This window comes from Notolepis coatsorum (assembly GCF_963971535.1).
Source record: "Notolepis coatsorum genome assembly, chromosome: 2".
NCBI classification, from domain to species: domain Eukaryota; kingdom Metazoa; phylum Chordata; class Actinopteri; order Aulopiformes; family Paralepididae; genus Notolepis; species Notolepis coatsorum.
The window spans coordinates 44,716,099-44,736,978 of NC_140166.1; the positions used below are offsets into that span (position 1 = coordinate 44,716,099).

At 47.4% G+C, this 20,880-nt stretch overlaps 1 protein-coding gene across 1 annotated transcript in view; it reads right to left on the reverse strand.

Annotated features, from left to right (window-relative positions):
* Positions 1 to 365: 365 nt before the first annotated feature.
* The window catches only part of htra4 (HtrA serine peptidase 4), a gene marked incomplete at both ends in the record, with an annotated part of 111,736 nt that continues 91,221 nt past the window's right edge, over positions 366 to 20,880 (reverse strand). The window contains 4 exons of the mRNA XM_084308130.1: positions 366 to 534; positions 11,249 to 11,344; positions 12,304 to 12,361; positions 12,925 to 13,039. Coding sequence (XP_084164256.1) covers positions 366 to 534; positions 11,249 to 11,344; positions 12,304 to 12,361; positions 12,925 to 13,039 — 438 coding nt within the window. The remainder of the gene's footprint in view (positions 535 to 11,248; positions 11,345 to 12,303; positions 12,362 to 12,924; positions 13,040 to 20,880) is intronic.

Genomic DNA, 20,880 nt, shown 5'->3' on the forward strand with positions numbered 1-20,880 from the left:
TTACTTGAATAGGTTTAAAATACAATAAAAGTAGTGCAATGTAAACGTGCAGACTTAAGAATAGGCATAAAATCGTTAAATTGTATTACATTTCTGTACATATTCAAAAAACCTTTGCCATTACAATAATGTCTGTCAGACAGACTACCCATGTATATATTATGTATATTGAGGAATGTTCTGTGTACTGAGAAATCCATGTTAAAACACGTCATGGAGCACCAAAATATTCCATATACTGTTAGGTGTGAACAACATAAATATCACCTAAATAAACCGCACTTAAACCCCATTGTTTTTGGCTCCCGAAGCTGACATTGTACATTTCTATATGTATATAAAGTCATAAAGTCAGTTCTATATGACTATAAGTTAATTTCTTCAGGACTGATGGTTAGTGTGACGTCTTCATTAGCGCGTCGCACCACCACGGAGAGAGCAGCGCCGGTTTTGACAGCTTTGATCACGGCTTCCGTAGTCGTGATTGGCTGCCCATTGATGGCAATTATCACGTCATGGTCGATCATGCCAGCGCTGTAGAAAAGAAAATCCAATAATGATGCACCACATTTAAAGCTTGTTAAACAGAAAAAACAAACCCTGCCTGCCTATTATACAGGTGATTTCATCCCCTACGGATTGTGACCTTTTAGACAGGTTCTCCCTTGTTTCTTGAGGAGGAAGGAACCAGAAAGTGGGAAGGCATGGGTTTTGGTGGCTTCAGCCAGGGGATTATACTGGGCTGTAGCTGGATAAAAGATGACAAATCGGGATTACTCAGGGATTTAGAGATAGTCCTGATTTATTTAGGAGATGGTCTTGATTTACTTTAGAGATGGTCCTGAATTACTTATATAGGGATAGTCCTGATTTTCATTCAAACCTTTATTTATTCTCAAAGACAATTGAGGTCACCCTCATTTTCAAGGTCATCAAGACTTTACAGACATTTTAATAACTATCTATATAGTACTTTTTTCACACATTGACCGCAGTCCTTAGTGCCCCACAGCAATTGGTATAATATGAACATAGCCATAAAATCAGCACACAATTGACAGAATAAAAAACAATGCATAAATTGCAGACATAAGAATAGGTTTAAAACACAATAAAAGTAGTGCAATGTAAACGTGCAGACTTAAGAATAGGCATAAAATAACTACAATGTCGCTCGAAGGCATGTGAACCCCCCCGGAACAGCCAGTCCCCCAAACACCTCACACATCAATCCCTACCAGATCCCCATCCAAGACACCCCCCCCCCCCGATAAAGCACGTCATGACCGAAGGAAAACACAAACAGCCCACGCGCCACTCACACCGCCATGCACGGCGACGGGAACGCCACCCCTGCGTGCCGCACCATCTCCACGAGGAACACCAGTGAATCCCACCCCCAAACTCCACAGAGGAATGACAGGCCACACTCCCCAGGATCCGCAGGCCGCAGCCACGCCAAAGGAGCCACGACTCCAAACACTCAAGCAGACAGACACAACAGCGGCCAAATGAGAAAACGCGTAGGACCGGGACAGTCGGAGACGACACGGACACCCCGGAACACAGGGGTGTCGACAGCGAGCACCCCAGGCAAGGAACCCCAAAAACAGCCAGCGAATCGAGGGAGCCCAACGACGAAAACCAACCAAAATCCACCAAAGCACACGCAAGAGACCAGAACCCAACTCCAGGGAAGGTCCGGGATTTGAGATAGTCCTGATTTAGAGATAGTCCTGATTTTATTTAGAAATGGTCCTGATTTATTTAGAGATGGTCCTGATTTATTTAGAGATGGTCCTGATTTTATTTAGAGATGGTCCTGATTTATTTAGAAATTGTCCTGATTTATTTAGAAATGGTCCTTGTAACTGAGGGGTACAATTCCCTGACTGTATTAATCAAGTATGGTATCATTAAACCACTACCGTCTTATGTACATTACTGGCCATACCGTACACAAGTATATCAGATGAGAACTCCTCCACAATGATACGGTTTCCACACAAATACTCGTTAGAATATTTATTACAGCAAGAATATTATATTACATTACTTTGGTCACTTTGGATGCGCTTATAAGGCAAAGAATGTGCGTAGGCAAGTCAATATGGATATTAGGAATTATATCTCTGGTACTCTGGGGAGATAGCTAGAAAGGGGGGTACTACCGGTTGTAAGCCAGCAGGGGGAGGCGATGCTCTATGCAAAGTCAATGGGTTCCACAGGGACTTCAACAAGGCACCTGGAGACGGTATATTACTCCCTGCAGCAGCGGATGAAAAGGCAGCTGGTCCCAGTGTGCGCGCCGCACAGATGAAGCCGTGGAGTCTCTCCTTGAGACGGGCTCGAGTGATGTCCTCACGGTAGATCCCACACAGCAGCGGGGTAGACGGTTCTCTGCTCCAGCAGCCACAGTCAAAGCAATAATGCAGCCGGAAAAGGCTCTGCTGGCACCGGGGTCGGTATCCTCCGGTGCGCGTGGGTTCACAGTTGAACTTGACGTTACTACTATCCTATTTGCACGCGGCTATAAGTGCTCTATGTAGACGCACAATTACTCACTTCACGTGGTCTTTGACTCGTAATGAAGGCTTACTAGTAAATAGCGAACGATACGTTGAACAAACGTATTAGGATAAACGCGACTCTATTTCGGGCAATACGAGCCCTACTCTGCCGCACGTTGCATAGTGGGTGAGACGTCACTTGGGTAACTGAACAAGACTGAACTCCAACTCGAACTGAAAAGGGGAACTAACTCAGTATTCACCTACGCCATATTTATATGTACGGGGAATAATCAAGTGCCAGCCTGCTCACTGTCTCGTAGCCCTGGGCAGAAGCGGGCATGTTGAGACAAGTCCTGTCGGTAGCTTTCAAGTCGGCTCTAGGGGCACGGCACTGGCGCTGGTGGCACGCCATCCAATAGGAGAATGAAATATTATGGGCTATAGTAGGCTAAAGGGATATTCCGTGTATATGTACAAGGAATATACAAGGGATATCAAACGATATACAAATATTATGCAATATATATCAATCAATAAATACATATATTCGGTTTAATCTGACCCTTTGTAACAGCCGCCCCCTAATTAGTCCCACCTAATTAGCTAAGCAGAGACAGATTAACCGCACTGTCCACTACTCAATGTCCGTTGTGAGGGTAGGCAGTTCACAAAGTCAGGGGTCATGGTCGTCATTTAGCGAGTCGGGGAGCCTTGGCGACTCTATCAGCCTCGCCACGGGTCGGTTGTAGGTCCGCCCTTGGCCGAGCACTTCTGCCACTCTGACCTTTCCGTCGGCACCAGTGGTCACTTTGCTTACGCGGCCGGCCGGCCACGCAGCTCGGGGTAGCGACTGGTCTATGGTCATGACGACTGGACGGGATGAAGGGGGGCTTAGGAGGGAGCGGGCCTGAGACTGCTTTGATCTGTGCTTGGCTGTGCTTTCTCCTCCTCCGTCTGTTTCTCTTGTTTGCTCTGTACCCCATCTGAGGAGGGGCCGGTCCCGGCCGCCCCGTCAAGGAGTCGCTTGGGGTGCTGGGTTCGAGGTCAGCTACGTCTGGAGCGCAGCTGAGGGGGGTGGAGTTCCGAACTCCCTCTGGTACCCACGGTTCTCCCACGGGCCTCTCGCTTAATGTCAATAGCCTCTGCTGTACGGGGGAGAGGCCGGTGTCGCTCGCCTCTGTGTGTAGGCAGCGTGTAGACGTGGGTTGACTGTCAAGTCCGTAGAGGGGGCCCTGGAGCGTCCATCCCAGTCGGGTCTGAACCGCGACTGGGCATCCTTTGGGTCCGACGTGGGCCGCCTCAATTGGGAGAATGAGGTCCGCGTGGTCGGAGCCGATGAGCAGGGTCGGTGTGGCACCGTCGATAAGCGGTATAGGTAGTTGACGTAGGTGCACATACTTAGCCATCAGCTGTGGGATGGGGTAGGTGTACTGAGACAGGCCTATGTCGTGGCTGGTGAAGACGTTAGTTATACTATACTGCTTCTCGGGCTGGTCCACCGCTGCTATCTTGAAGGAGACCTTTTCACCCTTTATGGTCTTCTGGTCCCTTCTGATGGTGCGTATGGTCATTGTATCTTTGACACCTCGCAGGCCCAACTGGGCTGCTGCGGAAGCGAGGAGGAGAGTCTTTTCAGACCCATCGTCCAGGACGGCGTAAGTGTCCAGGACCTTGTCCTCGTAGCTCAGGAGCACTCTGACCACTTTGAGGAGCACTCGGGGGGGTCCCGCTATGCTGGTCAATGTGGAGCACTCCTGTGTGTGGTGACGTAGAATCTATATGGTGCGAGTCGCACCGTGGCTCCCAGTGTCTGCCGTAGCAGTCGGGACACCAGGGAGCGGTCTGGTGGAACTTTGGTGCTGGTGCCACCGCCTCGGCATGGTACATTACCGCGACGGGCCCACTCTGTTGTCCTGGCTGACGCCTGTTGATGTCATGCAGGACCTCCAAGTGGGTGCCACCGCACCTGCTGCACTTCTTTTTCAGGCGGCACTCAGCTGCTAGGTGGCTGCGCGCGCAGCGGAAGCAGCGGCGGTGGTCCTTGGTCCACTGACTCACCTCGTCCGTGGTCAGCTTACCGAAAGTGTCGCATTGGTACAGCCGATGTTCTCCCTCACAGTACTGGCACTCAATCTTCCACTGGTCCTCTTTCGTCGAGGGGGTGTGGTGGTTCTTGTGCTGCGGTACTGATTCGGCTTCGTGCATAACGGTCACCAACCGGCGGTTATCCGTTTGTCCCCGAGGTCCGAGTCTTGGGCTTGGTCCACTCCATACGAACGTGTCGAGTCGTAGGCTACTGACCTCCCTGGCGAGGAACTCAGATAGGTCTAGGAGGGATGCCTCTGGACCGTTGGGGTCGCGGTAGTCTCTCTGCCGCCTGAAGCGCTCTTGTCGGGCGGGAGGGAGCTTCTCTAATATCCTCTCTACGTTGGAGTTAGCGTACAGTTCGTAGATACCCTTTTCCTTTTGGGACCCCAGCATCCCTACCAGGGACTGTACCTTGATAGACAGGTCATCTAATGCTCTGTTATCTCTGGCTGGGGGGAGACGGTCAATGTCTCTTATCTCCTGTATCACATAGTCTCATACGCGTCCATAACGTTGGTCAAGTGCTGCTAGAGCCGCTGTGTATGGGGTAGTAGAGTTGGCATAGGCCAGCGCTATATTGTGCGCTCGGGGCACCTTGAGGTGCTTCAATAGGGTAGCATACTTGTGGCGTTCATCAGCTACATCAACCATCATTGTCTCTAAGCACATCCGTAGCTCCGTGTACTGTGCTCGGTTCTCATGGGTGAAGTCTGGAAACGTCGGTGTGCCAAGGTACGATGCCATGGATGACTGGCACATCGGTGAGCGTTGGGGAAGAGGCCTCCTAGGCGAGTCTCCCCGTGCGTGTCGTCTTGGGCTGGTACTTGGTGGGTACCGAAGGTCGGGTACCCAGGTGCTGTCCCTCGGGGCTGGCGGTGCGTCAAACTCACCCGTGAGTTGAGTCGGGTGTTTGTAGCGCAGGGCCTCGGGGCTGACTTCTGGGCTGTACTGGACCTCCTGGTCCAGAGTACGTTGCTGCTGGTCGGGGCTGTACTGGGCCTCCTGGGCCAGAGTACGTTGCTGCTGGTCGGCTTGACATTCCTCCTCTTCTTCCTCCTCTCCCTCTGCTAGGACCTGGAGTCTTCTGTTCAGTCTCTCGGCGTGGTCCGGTTCTTCCCGGTTGCTGGGTCTCGTATGGACCGGCCGGGGAGGGGGTTCGGAGACGTGGACAGGATCCTCCTGTTGGCGGGGTCCCGGGTCGCTTCGTCGGGTAGGGGAATGTGTCCTAGACCCATGTCTTGACGATCTCTGAGAGCTCCGTGCGGAGTGAGGGGGTGTCGCCATGGCAACCAGTTTGTCCATCAGCTCCGCCTGCAGCCGGTCGCGCTCTGCCTCGCGCTGGGCATGGGCTGCGTCGCGCGCTGCTTCGCGCTGGGCATTGGCAGCGTCGCGCTGCGCATTGGCGCTGGCCTGGGCGGCGTCGCGCTGTGCGTTGGCGGCGTCGCGCTGGGCATTTGCGACGTCGCGCTGTGCATTGGCGGCGGCGTGCTGTGCATCGGCGCGGCTTCTCTCAATGTTCTCTTCTGTCTGGAGGCGTCTGGTCTCCAGTCTTATGCGGTCGTCTTCACTCCTTTGTTGCGCCTGGAAGCGCTCTCGCTCGCCTGCAAAATGTTCGCGCTCGCGCGTCTGTTGCGCTTGAAGTCGATCGCGTTCGGTGGAGGCTGCCAGGGTGGCGATGAGTGCTTGCGCCAGCATCTTGTCCGCCTCGCTGGGGGAAGACGCCGTTCGGGGCGATCGGCTCCCGGCAGTACTTGTTGGGGATCCGTTCTCCTGTTGCGTACCGAGGAGATCCATCTCCTGGGTGCGCGTCTCTTCTTGTGGTGGGTCGGGTTCCATCCCGGGAGGGCTTTCTTTATCCTGGAGCTCTCCGGGGACTACCTCGTCGATGTTGTCTGGGGATAAAGTCGTGTCAGTTCCCTCCTGGTCCCCACCGTGAGCTTGGTCAGTTACATTAGAACCCACTAGGGCCTCTGTTGGCGGGGTAGCCTGGTTGATAGGGTCGGACATAATTTTACTATCCGCTTTAGTTATTTTATCCGTATTTAATTTCCCTTTAAAGCTAGGTATTGGACTGACAGCGTATGCCTCTAGATAGGGAGGTGGCTGCCGTCTGCGCTGCGGGCGATCTAGCTTAGGAGAACCGTTTGTGGAGTGTTCGTCATCGGCCATGTCAATATTAATATTATATTAATATTACGCTAATTATTATCCGGCTCGAAGGACCAATTGTAACTGAGGGGTACAATTCCCTGACTGTATTAATCAAGTATGGTATCATTAAACCACTACCGTCTTATGTACATTACTGGCCATACCGTACACAAGTATATCAGATGAGAACTCCTCCACAATGATACGGTTTCCACACAAATACTCGTTTAGAATATTTATTACAGCAAGAATATTATATTACATTACTTTGGTCACTTTGGATGCGCTTATAAGGCAAAGAATGTGCGTAGGCAAGTCAATATGGATATTAGGAATTATATCTCTGGTACTCTGGGGAGATAGCTAGAAAGGGGGGTACTACCGGTTGTAAGCCAGCAGGGGGAGGCGATGCTCTATGCAAAGTCAATGGGTTCCACAGGGACTTCAACAAGGCACCTGGAGACGGTATATTACTCCCTGCAGCAGCGGATGAAAAGGCAGCTGGTCCCAGTGTGCGCGCCGCACAGATGAAGCCGTGGAGTCTCTCCTTGAGACGGGCTCGAGTGATGTCCTCACGGTAGATCCCACACAGCAGCGGGGTAGACGGTTCTCTGCTCCAGCAGCCACAGTCAAAGCAATAATCCAGCCGGAAAAGGCTCTGCTGGCGCCGGGGTCGGTATCCTCCGGTGCGCGTGGGTTCACAGTTGAACTTGACGTTACTACTATCCTATTTGCACGCGGCTATAAGTGCTCTATGTAGACGCACAATTACTCACTTCACGTGGTCTTTGACTCGTAATGAAGGCTTACTAGTAAATAGCGAACGATACGTTGAACAAACGTATTAGGATAAACGCGACTCTATTTCGGGCAATACGAGCCCTACTCTGCCGCACGTTGCATAGTGGGTGAGACGTCACTTGGGTAACTGAACAAGACTGAACTCCAACTCGAACTGAAAAGGGGAACTAACTCAGTATTCACCTACGCCATATTTATATGTACGGGGAATAATCAAGTGCCAGCCTGCTCACTGTCTCGTAGCCCTGGGCAGAAGCGGGCATGTTGAGACAAGTCCTGTCGGTAGCTTTCAAGTCGGCTCTAGGGGCACGGCACTGGCGCTGGTGGCACGCCATCCAATAGGAGAATGAAATATTATGGGCTATAGTAGGCTAAAGGGATATTCCGTGTATATGTACAAGGAATATACAAGGGATATCAAACGATATACAAATATTATGCAATATATATCAATCAATAAATACATATACTAAAAGGAGAAAACCTTCAAAGGAAAGAAGGGACGCACACTCCACAGGACTCGTTTTTGCTTATTTATTGTTTGCACAACGCGTTTCGCTGTCGCTTCCTCAGGTGCTAGGAAGCGACAGCGAAACGCGTTGTGCAAACAATAAATAAGCAAAAACGAGTCCTGTGGAGTGTGCGGTCCCTTCTTTCCTTTGAAGGTTTTCTCCTTTTAGTTTATTTATCTCTCTTGCGCTGACCTGCACCTCCAGTCGGGGTCCAACCAGATGTGCACGAGTCCTATCTAGTTCAATAAATACATATATTCGGTTTAATCTGACCCTTTGTAACAGTCCTGATTTATTTAGAGATGGTCCTGATTTATTTAGAGATGGTCCTGATTTTATTTAGAGATGGTCCTGATTTTATTTAGAGATGGTCCTGATTTAGAGATGGTCCTGATTTATTTAGAGATGGTCCTGATTTAGAGCTGGTCCTGATTTATTTAGAGATGGTCCTGATTTTATTTAGAAATGGTCCTGATTTATTTAGAAATGGTCCTGATTTATTTAGAAATGGTCCTGATTTATTTAGAGATGGTCCTGATTTATTTAGAGATGGTCCTGATTTTATTTAGAGATGGTCCTGATTTTATTTAGAGATGGTCCTGATTTATTTAGAGATGGTCCTGATTTAGAGCTGGTCCTGATTTATTTAGAGATGGTCCTGATTTTATTTAGAAATGGTCCTGATTTATTTAGAAATGGTCCTGATTTATTTAGGGATAGAACAGGAATAGTTCTGATTTGGAAGGCTTGTATAACGGGGATTTGATAGGATTCAAGAAACACCCACTGTTCTACACCTGGCTACTTCAAGCTCCACTGTGGTGGCGGCGGCAGTCTGCCATTAGCAACACTGATTCTCAAGAGCCATTCAAAGAAACGGTCCCGTCTCTATGGAGAGAAAGCGATCACAGTGCTGCCTGTGGAAAGCTGGAGGCCAGACCACGGTTCAATCAGCAGCCTTGGGACCCGCAAGAGGCCACCAAACCCTCACTTCACCGCACCGCTAATACAGCTGGCATGGCAAAAAGACACTCGCATCGATGGCTGCAGGTCTAGCCTACTGCAGCTGGCTTTAAATCAAGTGGCAGCATATTTCACAATCTAACGTCATTATTTTACTCGCTAGTTCTGAGTTGATAATTTGTGTTGTTTTCAAAATAAAAAGATTTTGGCATTTTTTTACATGCTTTGATCCTAATCAGTGTTGGGGGAGGGGGGGGGGGGGCTACAAAGTAAACATCACTGTAACCACACCCCTTTCCTCATCTACCACAGTAGGGCACTGTTCCAGTTTCAATACTTTATATTCATCATCATACCCTCTGTAATGTTATGGTTTTACTATTGTGACATTTCCCACTTTACTGGCATAATGAGCCTATACTTAAGGGAAGCAACAGTTGTGATTGGAGGATCAAGAAAAGAGGGCGGGGCTTGACATAGGTCAATTGTGCCAGAATGCGTCAATGTTTTAGAGTGTAACGCAGAATCAGTGTAACGAGCAGCATACCTTATTACTTTCCCATGGGAGTAATGAGTACAAATAATGAATTACTGTCAAGAAATGTGTGATACATCACTTCTTTTTAACCCTTTTACTACCACACAAACAGACGGTTAACCGTCTGTAGTGTGGTAGTGAAAGGTTAACCGTCTGTAGTCTGGTAGTGAAAGGTTAACCGTCTGTAGTCTGGTAGTGAAAGGGTTAACAGTCTGTAGTGTGGTAGTGAAAGGTTAACCTTCTGTAGTGTGGTAGTGAAGGGGTTATCCTTCTGTAGTGTGGTAGTGAAAGGTTAACCGTCTGTAGTGTGGTAGTGAAAGGGTTAACCGTCTGTAGTGTGGTAGTGAAAGGGTTAACCGTCTGTAGTGTGGTAGTGAAAGGGTTATCCTTCTGTAGTGTGGTAGTGAAAGGTTAACCGTCTGTAGTGTGGTAGTGAAAGGGTTATCCTTCTGTAGTGTGGTAGTGAAAGGTTAACCTTATGTAGTGTGGTAGTGAAAGGGTTATCCTTCTGTAGTGTGGTAGTGAAAGGGTTAACCTTCTGTAGTGTGGTATGAAAGGTTAACCTTCTGTAGTGTGGTAGTGAAAGGGTTATCCTTCTGTAGTGTGGTAGTGAAAGGGTTAACCTTCTGTAGTGTGGTAGTGGAAAGTTAACCTTCTGTGGTTATGATGAATTGAAAATGGGGGACCCTGATGTAAACAAGACAAAAGTCTTTCTCTGGTCTGCATCCCCTTAACAATTGTATGTATTGAGCTGTACTGTACTGTACCCATTCTGCAATCTGTTAATAAACTTTTCAATCAATCAATCAATAGTGTGGTAGTGAAAGGGTTAACCGGCAGTAGTGTGGTAGTGAAAGGGTTATCCTTCTGTAGTGTGGTAGTGAAAGGGTTATCCTTGTGTAGTGTGGTAGTGAAAGGTTAATCGTCTGTAGTGTGGTAGTGAAAGGGTTAACCTTCTGTAGTGTGGTAGTGAAATGGTTAACCTTCTGTAGTGTGGTAGTGAAAGGGTTAACCGTCTGTAGTGTGGTTGTGAAAGGTTAACCGTCTGTAGTGTGGTAGTGAAAGGGTTAACCTTCTGTAGGGTGGTAGTGAAAGGTTAACCGTCTGTAGTGTGGTAGTGAAAGGGTTATCCTTCTGTAGTGTGGTAGTGAAAGGGTTAACCGTCTGTAGTGTGGCAGTGAAAGGGTTAACCCGTTTGGTAGTGTGGTAGTGAAAGGTTAACCGTCTGTAGTGTGGTAGTGAAAGGGTTAACCTTCTGTAGGGTGGTAGTGAACGGTTAACCGTCTGTAGTGTGGTAGTGAAATGGTTAACTGTCTGTAGTGTGGCAGTGAAAGGGTTATCCTTCTGTAGTGTGGTAGTGAAAGGGTTAACTGTTTGTAGTGTGGCAGTGAAAGGGTTAACCCTTTTGGTAGTGTGGTAGTGAAAGGTTAACCGTCTGTAGTGTGGTAGTGAAAGGTTAACCTTCTGTAGGGTGGCAGTGAAAGGTTAACCGTCTGTAGTGTGGTAGTGAAAGGGTTATCCTTCTGTAGTGTGGTAGTGAAAGGGTTAACCGTCTGTAGTGTGGCAGTGAAAGGGTTAACCCTTTTGGTAGTGAAAGGGTTAAGCAACGACAGCGACGTTGATCCAAACCTAAGTGTGAGCAAATCTTTGCCAGCGCACAGGAGAGGACTTGACGGCTTTACCTGGCGGCAGGAGCTCCAGGTATCACTTCAAACACGTAGGCGCCGGCAGTCACATCAGGAAAATCCCTCTCACGAGCCCTGAGGTCCTGGATCAAACTGGGAACAGAGCAAGTTTTTGTATTATATTAATTGTATTAACACATTGCAGAATGGGTACAATACAGTACAGCTCAATACACACAATTGTTAAGGGGATGCAGACCAGAGAAAGCCTTTCGTCTTGTTTAATCAGGGTCCCCCATTTTCAATTCATCATAACATATGACATACATGACATACAGATAGACAGTACTGTTACATCCAGACATTTATGACATACCAGATCTACAAATACAGTACTGTTTGTGAGTACAAAAAGAGGGGGGGGGGGTAAACTGTACATTGGAGGGGGTCCCCGCCTGCCCTACTCTACTCACTCACTCAGTCAGTCACTCCACCATTCATTCATCCTCCAGTCAGTCACTCCACCATTCATTCATTCATTCATTCATTCATCCAGTCAGTCAGTCAGTCAGTCATTGGTCTGGCCTTTTGGGTCCAGCAAAAACAAACAAACAGATGTCTAGTTAGGTGGCCCCGAGAGATTTAGTTATAGTATAATAAAATAAAAAGAATACAATTATATAGTATAATAGTATACTATATAGAAGTATAATATAGAATAATACATGATATAATAGAACGGTGTACTATAAATATATAGATAAAAGTGTGTGTATAAATGAATGAACCTCAGTAAAATGCAATTCAACTGATGGATACACAAAATGTATTTATTTATGTTAATTTTATTGTGTTGATGTTTTTATTTCTGCAAAATAAGTATGTACATTTTGTTGTTTGGTTTGGTAAACATTGCACTATGAACAGTCTATCCAGTGTACTGTTTGTAGGGGCAGGTACAATAAGGGTTTTCTTCTTCCTGTTCCTTTCGGCCATGGAATTTTGTGGATCATATTAAGTGAACTATAATGTACTGAAGACACTGTTGGACTGTAACAATTCCATGTATGAATAAATAAATAAAATTAAAATGAAATTAAATGTTTACTCACGCAGGGGTAAGTTGCAGCATCCGGACACCCATGTATCTCTTCTTTGGCAGTCTCTTCCCTGATGGCAATAATAACAGAAGACCATGATATTAATCACGAGGTTCACTTTTCGTCCGGGACCAAATCTGTGACCTGTGACCAAATGAACCACACGGTTGAATAGAATAGAATAGAATGAACACAGCGATTATCCGTGCGCGGCTCGAATGGGCGTGCGTGTACGTATAATATTGATCATCTAGCGTTTATTTGAAAACGATTCATAAATAGGCAGACAAATATCAACGTTCTGGAATATTCCAGTAAAAGACGATTATCATAGAATGGCCCAGAATGGACTGTTTTTTTACCTCAAACGGGTGCTTTTCAAAATGCTCTCAAACGGAAATGAAGCGATAAAAAACCAATCTGCCTTGACAGCACTGACTGGAAAATGATTCTCTGATAAGCGACGGGCAGATTAGACACATAGCCATAATTTAAAACATAGATTAGGCGATATTAACGATAACATTGGCGCCGATGGTGGCATTCAAGCGCTAACTCTGGCGCCACCTCGTGGCACTGAAAGCGTACTGTAAGTGTAATATTGACAATGTTGAAAGACGCAGTTCTACAAACCCTTGAGTTGTCGCTCGTATGACTCGGCAAGGAACTGGCGTATCTTGTCGGCGGGGATGGCGAAGGAGATCCCAGCGGTCACTTTCAGAGTGTTGATACCTATAACGTCTCCGTCCTTTATAAAGAGAGAGGATGGAGTAACAATTACTCCAGCATTGGCACTACAAGAAAAGATCATTTCCCCACCTACTCCTTATACAGAGATCTCCCCCCACCTTTTTCAGCTTCCATTAGAATAATACTTGCTGAATAAAAGTTATCACAGTGAAGGACTGGGATTAAATGCCTACTGTAGGTATGGAAACCGGTTGCCTCTAAAATAACTGTATTTTTAGAACACAAAGCCAAGGGTCACCTCCTTGAGAAAATAAACTATGCATTGTATGATCAAATACATACAATGCAACGATCTCCACGAGCCCTTCTAGACACAATATATACAATGGGGAAGCTTAACAAGAGTAACAGAAGAAGTATTGTTAATAATAATAATAATAATAACCATACATGTCATATGTGATGCCCACTAGAAGTGGTATCACGTTAACACTATGGTCGCCAAAACCGCCATACCACGTCTTTCCTCGCCATGCTCATTCTGCCAAAGACGCCGTACCACGTCTTTGATATCAATATTTCTAAAATCTGTGATCGAAATCATATTTCTCCCCCGGACACTTGAGATATACTGTTGATCCCCTCTCAACTCTCCAACGGTTCAAGAGCGCCATCTGGTGGCCGATCGGCGGATCGCCCAAACAGGAAGTGATGCGCCGGAAGTGGTGCTCGCCCATATTTCGTCCGGGCACTCGCTATCGTTAGCGGGACTCCATCTTGATACACTGGACATCGATCGGTTGCAAATAACTCGATAAACAACATGATTTGCACGTATATACTATTATACAACCTGGAAATGGATCGCATATTTCTACATCCCATAATAGGAACATTTCTGTTCCACGCTCATCGCCCAACGCTATGAGGAAGCTACGGTAAGATTCAATGTTATTTTTTAACGTGTTCGATACTAACTGCTCTAATGATCATATCACCCACACTAGATGAATCATATAACGTTGGCCACGGAATTATAAACGACCCCCCCCCCATCCAGTCAACATCAAATGATCAGTAGTAACTTCTAGAAGCACGTCCATTTGACATTTTTTATCTCGCGCAGATTCCTATCAAACTGTATTTCATCATCAATATAATGCATTTGGGGCTATAAATCACGTTCTGGAGAGAGCTGCAGAAAACGATAAAAACATACTGTATTTTAGTATGAATATGTGAATGAAAAAGTAGAACGTTGCTACATCCGATAGATACTTGATGTTGAATGGGCCATAGTAATGTCAATTTAGCAATACAATTTAAAAAGTTATAGCCCTGCAAAGAAGGGGAACTTCTCCATATTAAATAGGGCTGGCGGAGGATTGTAAATTATGAATTTAAGCCTGGCGATCAAAGTGTTAATATCATTAGATTATGTGTCGAAACATTGTGAACATACTTATACAGTATTACTTCCATCAGAAATAAGGTATAACAGTCATGTCATACTTAATGGACACTAATATAATTTGGTCAATAGGTGGCAGTATAGGACTTGTGTTCAGTAACTTCGCCTTCTAGGGAACCGTACTTTGCTAGAGGATTCAGAACCAGTAACATCATGTCCACGGCCTCCTTTTGTCCATGACTAACTACAACCTGTTTCATAGGTTAATAGTACATTACAAAACACACATAAAGGTTAACAATGATACATGCAACGTCGAGAGTCCAATGAGGTGATGTTTGAGTCAAGTTTAAGAAGTTTAAGACGACGAGTAAAGTGGTTTAGAAGTTGACCGTCAATTGATGATGCCGTGTCTCGTGGTACATTAAATAGAGTGTTGAAATACAGGGGATTATAAAGGTTATGTTTGGGAAATGTACTGTTTGAGTTGAAATGTTGTTTGGTAAATAAATATTGACATATTTGGTATAAGTGTTAAAAGGTGGTTTAGAGGACTAGAATTAGCCCACGCTAGCTAGAAGTTAGCTAGGCACTGGAGCTGTCCCTCGTGCTCTCTCTCTCTCTCTCTTTCTATCCCGCTCTCCGTTAAATGTAAATATAAATCTATTCCTTTGGGGTTCACCATGGCCACGGTTTAGCAAATTCCTAGTAAGGCTGAGATCGGCCATATACGTATATATAAATGCACTTTCGATGCACATTGATTAAAGGTTCAAACGAACTTGAGTCGGAACATAAATATGAATGCCACAGAGGTGGTGAGGTTATTCCTGTGCACTATAGAATAGTGGATATGACTGATGATAAACGAATGATGATAAAGGTAATAGCTATTGATGATGTAAGGAATTGTTTGACAGACAATTAGAATGCCAGTGTTATTAAAAGAAGACAGATACGATGTTCTCTTCCAATATGCCTAGACTGAGGTTAACAGGAGAATGCTCCCTTTTCACCTGCTTATATTTAAGACACCAAATATGCATAAAGACATAATTAATTACAATGTACAGTATATAATGCTGGATAACTACATTTGAAAGGAAAATGCTATTGAAGTGAACCAGCGTATCATAAAAGGGTAGAATGTGTACTGTAATGATGAATATGCCTTTGAATTGATGACAAGAACGGAACTATAATGGAATGTATTAAAAGTAATGTAAAATAAGTGAACTAAGTGATGGTATAATGTTATAATGATTGATTGAAGATTCTTATGAATAAATGAGTGCTGTTGTAATAAACAACTGAGAGGATTCTGAACCAGTATCGTTCGGTTATGACTATAACCAAGTTCTGTTAACACTTAGTGAACGCTCAGCGTTCATTGCATATATCTCGCTTCAGCATATATACACTGAATAATTTCACAAATGTACCTTTAAATGCCAGCATTCATCTGGCCACACCCCCATCCGCTTACCTATATAAGCAGGGGTGGTGCCACACACTCATCTCCTTCCCAACAAATTTCATCACAATGAATTAATGAAAAATCAAGGGCCTGCAGCGTCGTCTAAACGCTGAGCGTTCACTAAGTGTTAACAGAACTTGGTTATAGTCATAACCGAACGTTCTGTTCCACACTAGCTCACGCTCAGCGTTCATTGCATAATAGGAGCTGAGCGGGAGCTAGAAGCTCGACAAATGTACCCCGCTGAGGCCCCCCACAACCATCAGACCAGGGAGGGCCGAGCCCCCCCGACCCACCCTAATGGAGGGCACCCCCCCTATTGGTGGCTTCACGGGAGGGCGACGGACTCGACCGTGCGAAGAGGCACTCAAGCAACTCAACGCACAGGGTGAGCAGACCGTGGCTTGACCCCACGACTACACACACGCACAACCCGCATGCCACCCGGGAACGAACGGAGGGAAACAACCTCGTTACTGCCCCCAGAATCACGGGGTCAAGGGCAAACCCAACCCCGTGGCAAGGCCGTAGCAGCGGAGCGCGAAGGAAAACCCAGACCCACCAAAAGGACTGGACTCCCTGGAATGGGGGCCCGGAGAAGTCCATGATGCCAGCATCAAGACCCCACCAGGTGGGCACGTAGTGCCGCGCCCCCCACATCGCCAGCGTATTCGGACAAAAGCCCCTCAGCCGAGCGGGCCCTGTCCCCCCAATAGTACACCGCCTGGCACACTGACCCTGCAACAGGCAGTCAGCATGGCCGTAAGCACACAAAAAAGGTTAGCCAACGGAAGCAGGCAGAGCACCGGGGAAAAACCAGGCAACAGGCTATTAACCCTAGCCTGGAGACTGCGGACGAGACAGGCGCCAGAGGGGACAGCTGAACACAGCCGCCCCGGCGGAAGGAGCGGAAGCTGGCGGCGTTGCATGACCAAGCCTCCATCCAAAAAAACCCATCCAGAGGGGTTGAGGCAGAGAAGGCTGACACGATTGGCAGACGTCATGAACGTGCAGGGGCACCCTCAACCGGTGAACCCGAGAGTTGACACTGCTCCAACACACCAGGGAATCAACCACCTTGGCGTTACCCAATGCGGTGGTTGTTCCTATAACCCCTCAAGAAAAAACTCCAAAACACACCTGCGGGTATACACCGGCTATACCGCAGTACAAGTGTTTCAGTTTTCAAAAAAGGGTTAACCCAGGCCTACGGGTCGACGAAACATTACCTCGGACCGGGCCTGGCGATACGGGAAGCACAGGGTCACCAGAGGAGGTCAAAGACCACCCCAACAGGCCCCTCTTCGCCATGCGCGAGAGAGGAGCGAAAAAGAATGGAGAACCAGCCCCTAAGCACACCGTACTTGGTATTCCCAGGCGGTCTCCCAACCAAGTACCAACCAGGACCAACCTGTGTAGCGGCCGAGATCCGACGAGATCGAGCGTGTACAGGTTGGCATGGCCGTAAGCCATTACGACAGTGCTGAGTAAAAACGTACCCAACCAGGGTCTCCATAGCGCTTAACCCTATGACACCCGGACCGACCTGGCATTTTTCCCCCTGAAAAAAGCCCAAGTCCCTCAGGGTACCAGAACAGCAGATCTGCATCCCCGGCGGACAACGGGTTCAACTGATACGGACCAGCGTGACCAGAACCAGTCCCGTGCCCTAACCACGCCGACATGCCTACTCCAGGAGAAAGGGCAGATATGCGTGTCGATCTTAACATGAAAAAGAAGGCGCCACCCAGACGTTCGGGCGAACCGCGCCTGGTGGCCCACCCCAAGGGCGTGAGACCCCTCTACATATGTTCAGATCCATTCCGTCATCATCCCCCAGACATGAACGAGAATCCGTCGATAACCAACCCAGGTCGTGGGATGTGGTCGTCGGAAGAGGAAAAACCCCCATCTCAGTCGCTTTATAAAAACGCCGTTTTAACCACAAGCAACCAAGGCGTGCCAGTCAGTCACCTGTTTACAGCGAGCTAGCACTATACGTGCGTCGGGACACACCCCCATCAATGAACAGGCTATTTAGACCTGTCATTGAATCCCCAAGGCGCCCAGGGGAACGACAAGAGGGGTGTGACACTTCCTAACTCCAACACTTTTTGAATAGAAAAGAAGGAAGCATCAACAGCATGTATCCCAGTCTACACAGCCGGGGGTAAAAATGTTTCACATTTTTACATCCCACCACCCTCCCATAGGAAGGAGACGGGGATGCCCAGAGAGACTTCCCACGCGAGCTGTACAGATTGAAAAGAATATATTGCACCTTGAGCCATGTAAAAAATTGTTTTTTGGGCTCTCCGGGGAAGAGGCACTGAACCCATACACACTCAATAATCGAATTGAATCGAATACATATACAATAGAATAGGACACCTTCTAGAGGGTCCACTCACTTTGACAATCTGAGGAGGAAGGCTCTGTACTCTGATGGAGGCTCCCTCACATGGAAGAAGGAGTCCGAACTCACAGAAGGCCCGAATAGGCGCTTGGTGAGGAGGAGCCCTGACCACCCCCCTGAAACAGATCCATCACACGGACCTGAACAGCACACGGAAGTCCTACCAACAGAGACGTGCACGGTGACGTACTCTATGGCGGGGGAATTTCTGCGGTGCACACGCCCAATATACCAGGCCGTGGGACCAGGAAACTCCCTCCCCCCCCCCCCCCCCCCGTAACCTGCCGAACCGCAACGTGACGGGAACCTTGAAGGACAGGGGGTGTACCCCTGACCGACAGAAACAAGGGGGAGAGGAAAGGTTACCAGTTCACCCCTTTACGACCCCACACCCATGATACGATGTAATGACAAAAAGAGAATATGACACAGTCATAGTCAGCTCTATGAAGCGTTTGACAGCTCCACACAGCGCATGAGCCAACCTGCTATCTGATTTTTACTAAGGAAAAAACACAGAATAGAGAGGGCTCTAAGAGCCCCGGTCCAACATACACATGTGCTTCTGTGGCCAGTCCAACCCAGTTGTAGGTCACATGACACACACAACCCATCATCACCTACAAAAAATGGCAAAAACACTCTACAGAGGAACGCCGTTTTTCATAATGAGAGAATACATAATTCTCGATTAGTATCGGCCACAGGCCTTGCTAAGCACACACGACAGCGACCAAACAATCTTTTCTTTTAGGAAAATAAAGTTTCTCCAGCAGTTTTAGCACAACCTCAGCAATCAAGCTAAGGGTTACATCGCATCCCTACCACACAAAAAACACAACGTAGTGCAACATGTCTGATAGGAGGATGAAAAAGTCCCCAGGGAACCGGGGGGGAACACAATCCTCTTATTTTACCCTTAATACGGCCAGTTAAAACAGGAAAACCTGTTAATATGTGAACACTGTTCATTGTCATCACAGGCTGAGAAAAGAACATTCTTCTACTCACTTGTCACTAAGCATAGCTTCATAGGTTAGTTACCTTAGTTGTGAGTACACGGTACATAACAACACACATGATGTTTCTCACACAACAACCAGATCATTTTCACATCTGTAACAACCCGATTTGCATGGAGAAGCTAACTGCCAGTGACAAAGACAGTTCACACATAACTCGCGTCGTATCCTAAATGCATTGCAGCAACACACGTTTTGGGAAAACATCGTCATTCACAAAACATTTAGAAAAGTAAAACCAGAAGACGTGTTATAAGGTCTGGTCAAACCTTGTCCTACCCGGAACGTAGATCAGCGAAGTGCAGTCACAAGACACCGTAGAACACAGCCGTCCTGTGTTGTTCGATCCGGGCAGCGTCGCCGCTCCAACCAGTCGCTACAGTCCTCTTTGTTGACGCAATCCCCGTCCAGGCTCAGGGCAGGGTCGACGAACATCCCCTGTCAAGGATGACGTCGTAGTCAAGAGTGTAAAACATGTTACAATCAAAGCACGTACAACAGAGTAGCATTAAGCCAACGGCCGCTCCAACCGTCGGTCGCTATTACCCCTGCTCGCGAGACGCCGAGCGAACGGCGCACACGACCAGAGGGGAGCTCACGGCGGCGCGCGAGTAGCAGAAGCTACCTCGCGCTGGCCTTGTCCGATAGCAGCAAGCTAACGTTTCCTAGTGATCACAACAGCTAGCGCCGCAGCTAACAGCTGACTGGCTAACAGTAGGCCCACCTCTGTAGGCCACGCAGTGATCCCAGCAGGCTAACGCCGCAGCTAACAGCTGACTGGCTAACCGTAAGCTAAGCAGCTATCACCTGAACTTTGTACACAATGACATAACACTCACCCAGACATGCCGCCGTTCTGAAACTCTCCTCACTTTTTAAGCGAAAAGAGAAACAAGATGTCACACAGCTTCACAACGGTGATTTTACCAACACCCGACGGAATCAGCACAATACCAAACTGGCTTGTGTAGCTGACTTGAACATGGATCTGCCGCTATCGCACATCCATGCACATATCTCCTCGTGAAGGAATACTCTCAATCGGATATGAAAGAAGGGGCTTAACACGGGACAGAGAGATATCCACTCGTCCAGAACACACAGGGATCACCAGTGTTAATGGTCGCGGCCCACTAGTTAAAACTACAATGGTCTTCAGACCAAGGTCTTCTGTCGCCTAGGTGGCTGAACAAAGGACCCTAGCCTGGGGCCGGTTTCCATAAACATTGTCAAGTAGCCCCCATAGCACTAACAGACAAGTGAAGCCCGCCAGCAACAGTACTCACCCAACCTGAAACCCACCGCTTCTCACAACAGCGGCACGTCCGACAGTTCAGCTGTGGCCTGACAGGTTTCACCCCAACAAACACAGCAAGGAACTGCAGTTGAGCAGCATGCAGCGGCGTGCTCCCAATACGAAAACCGGTGGAGGGTTTTTAGAATGATCACCATCTTCCAGACACTCCAGTGACGAAGACAACATTGCCGTATTTTCTCGAAAATAGTGAGAGAGAAAATAAAGATATGATGTCAACGTATCTCCTTGTTCTTCCTTTCCTACAATATTTTTCTC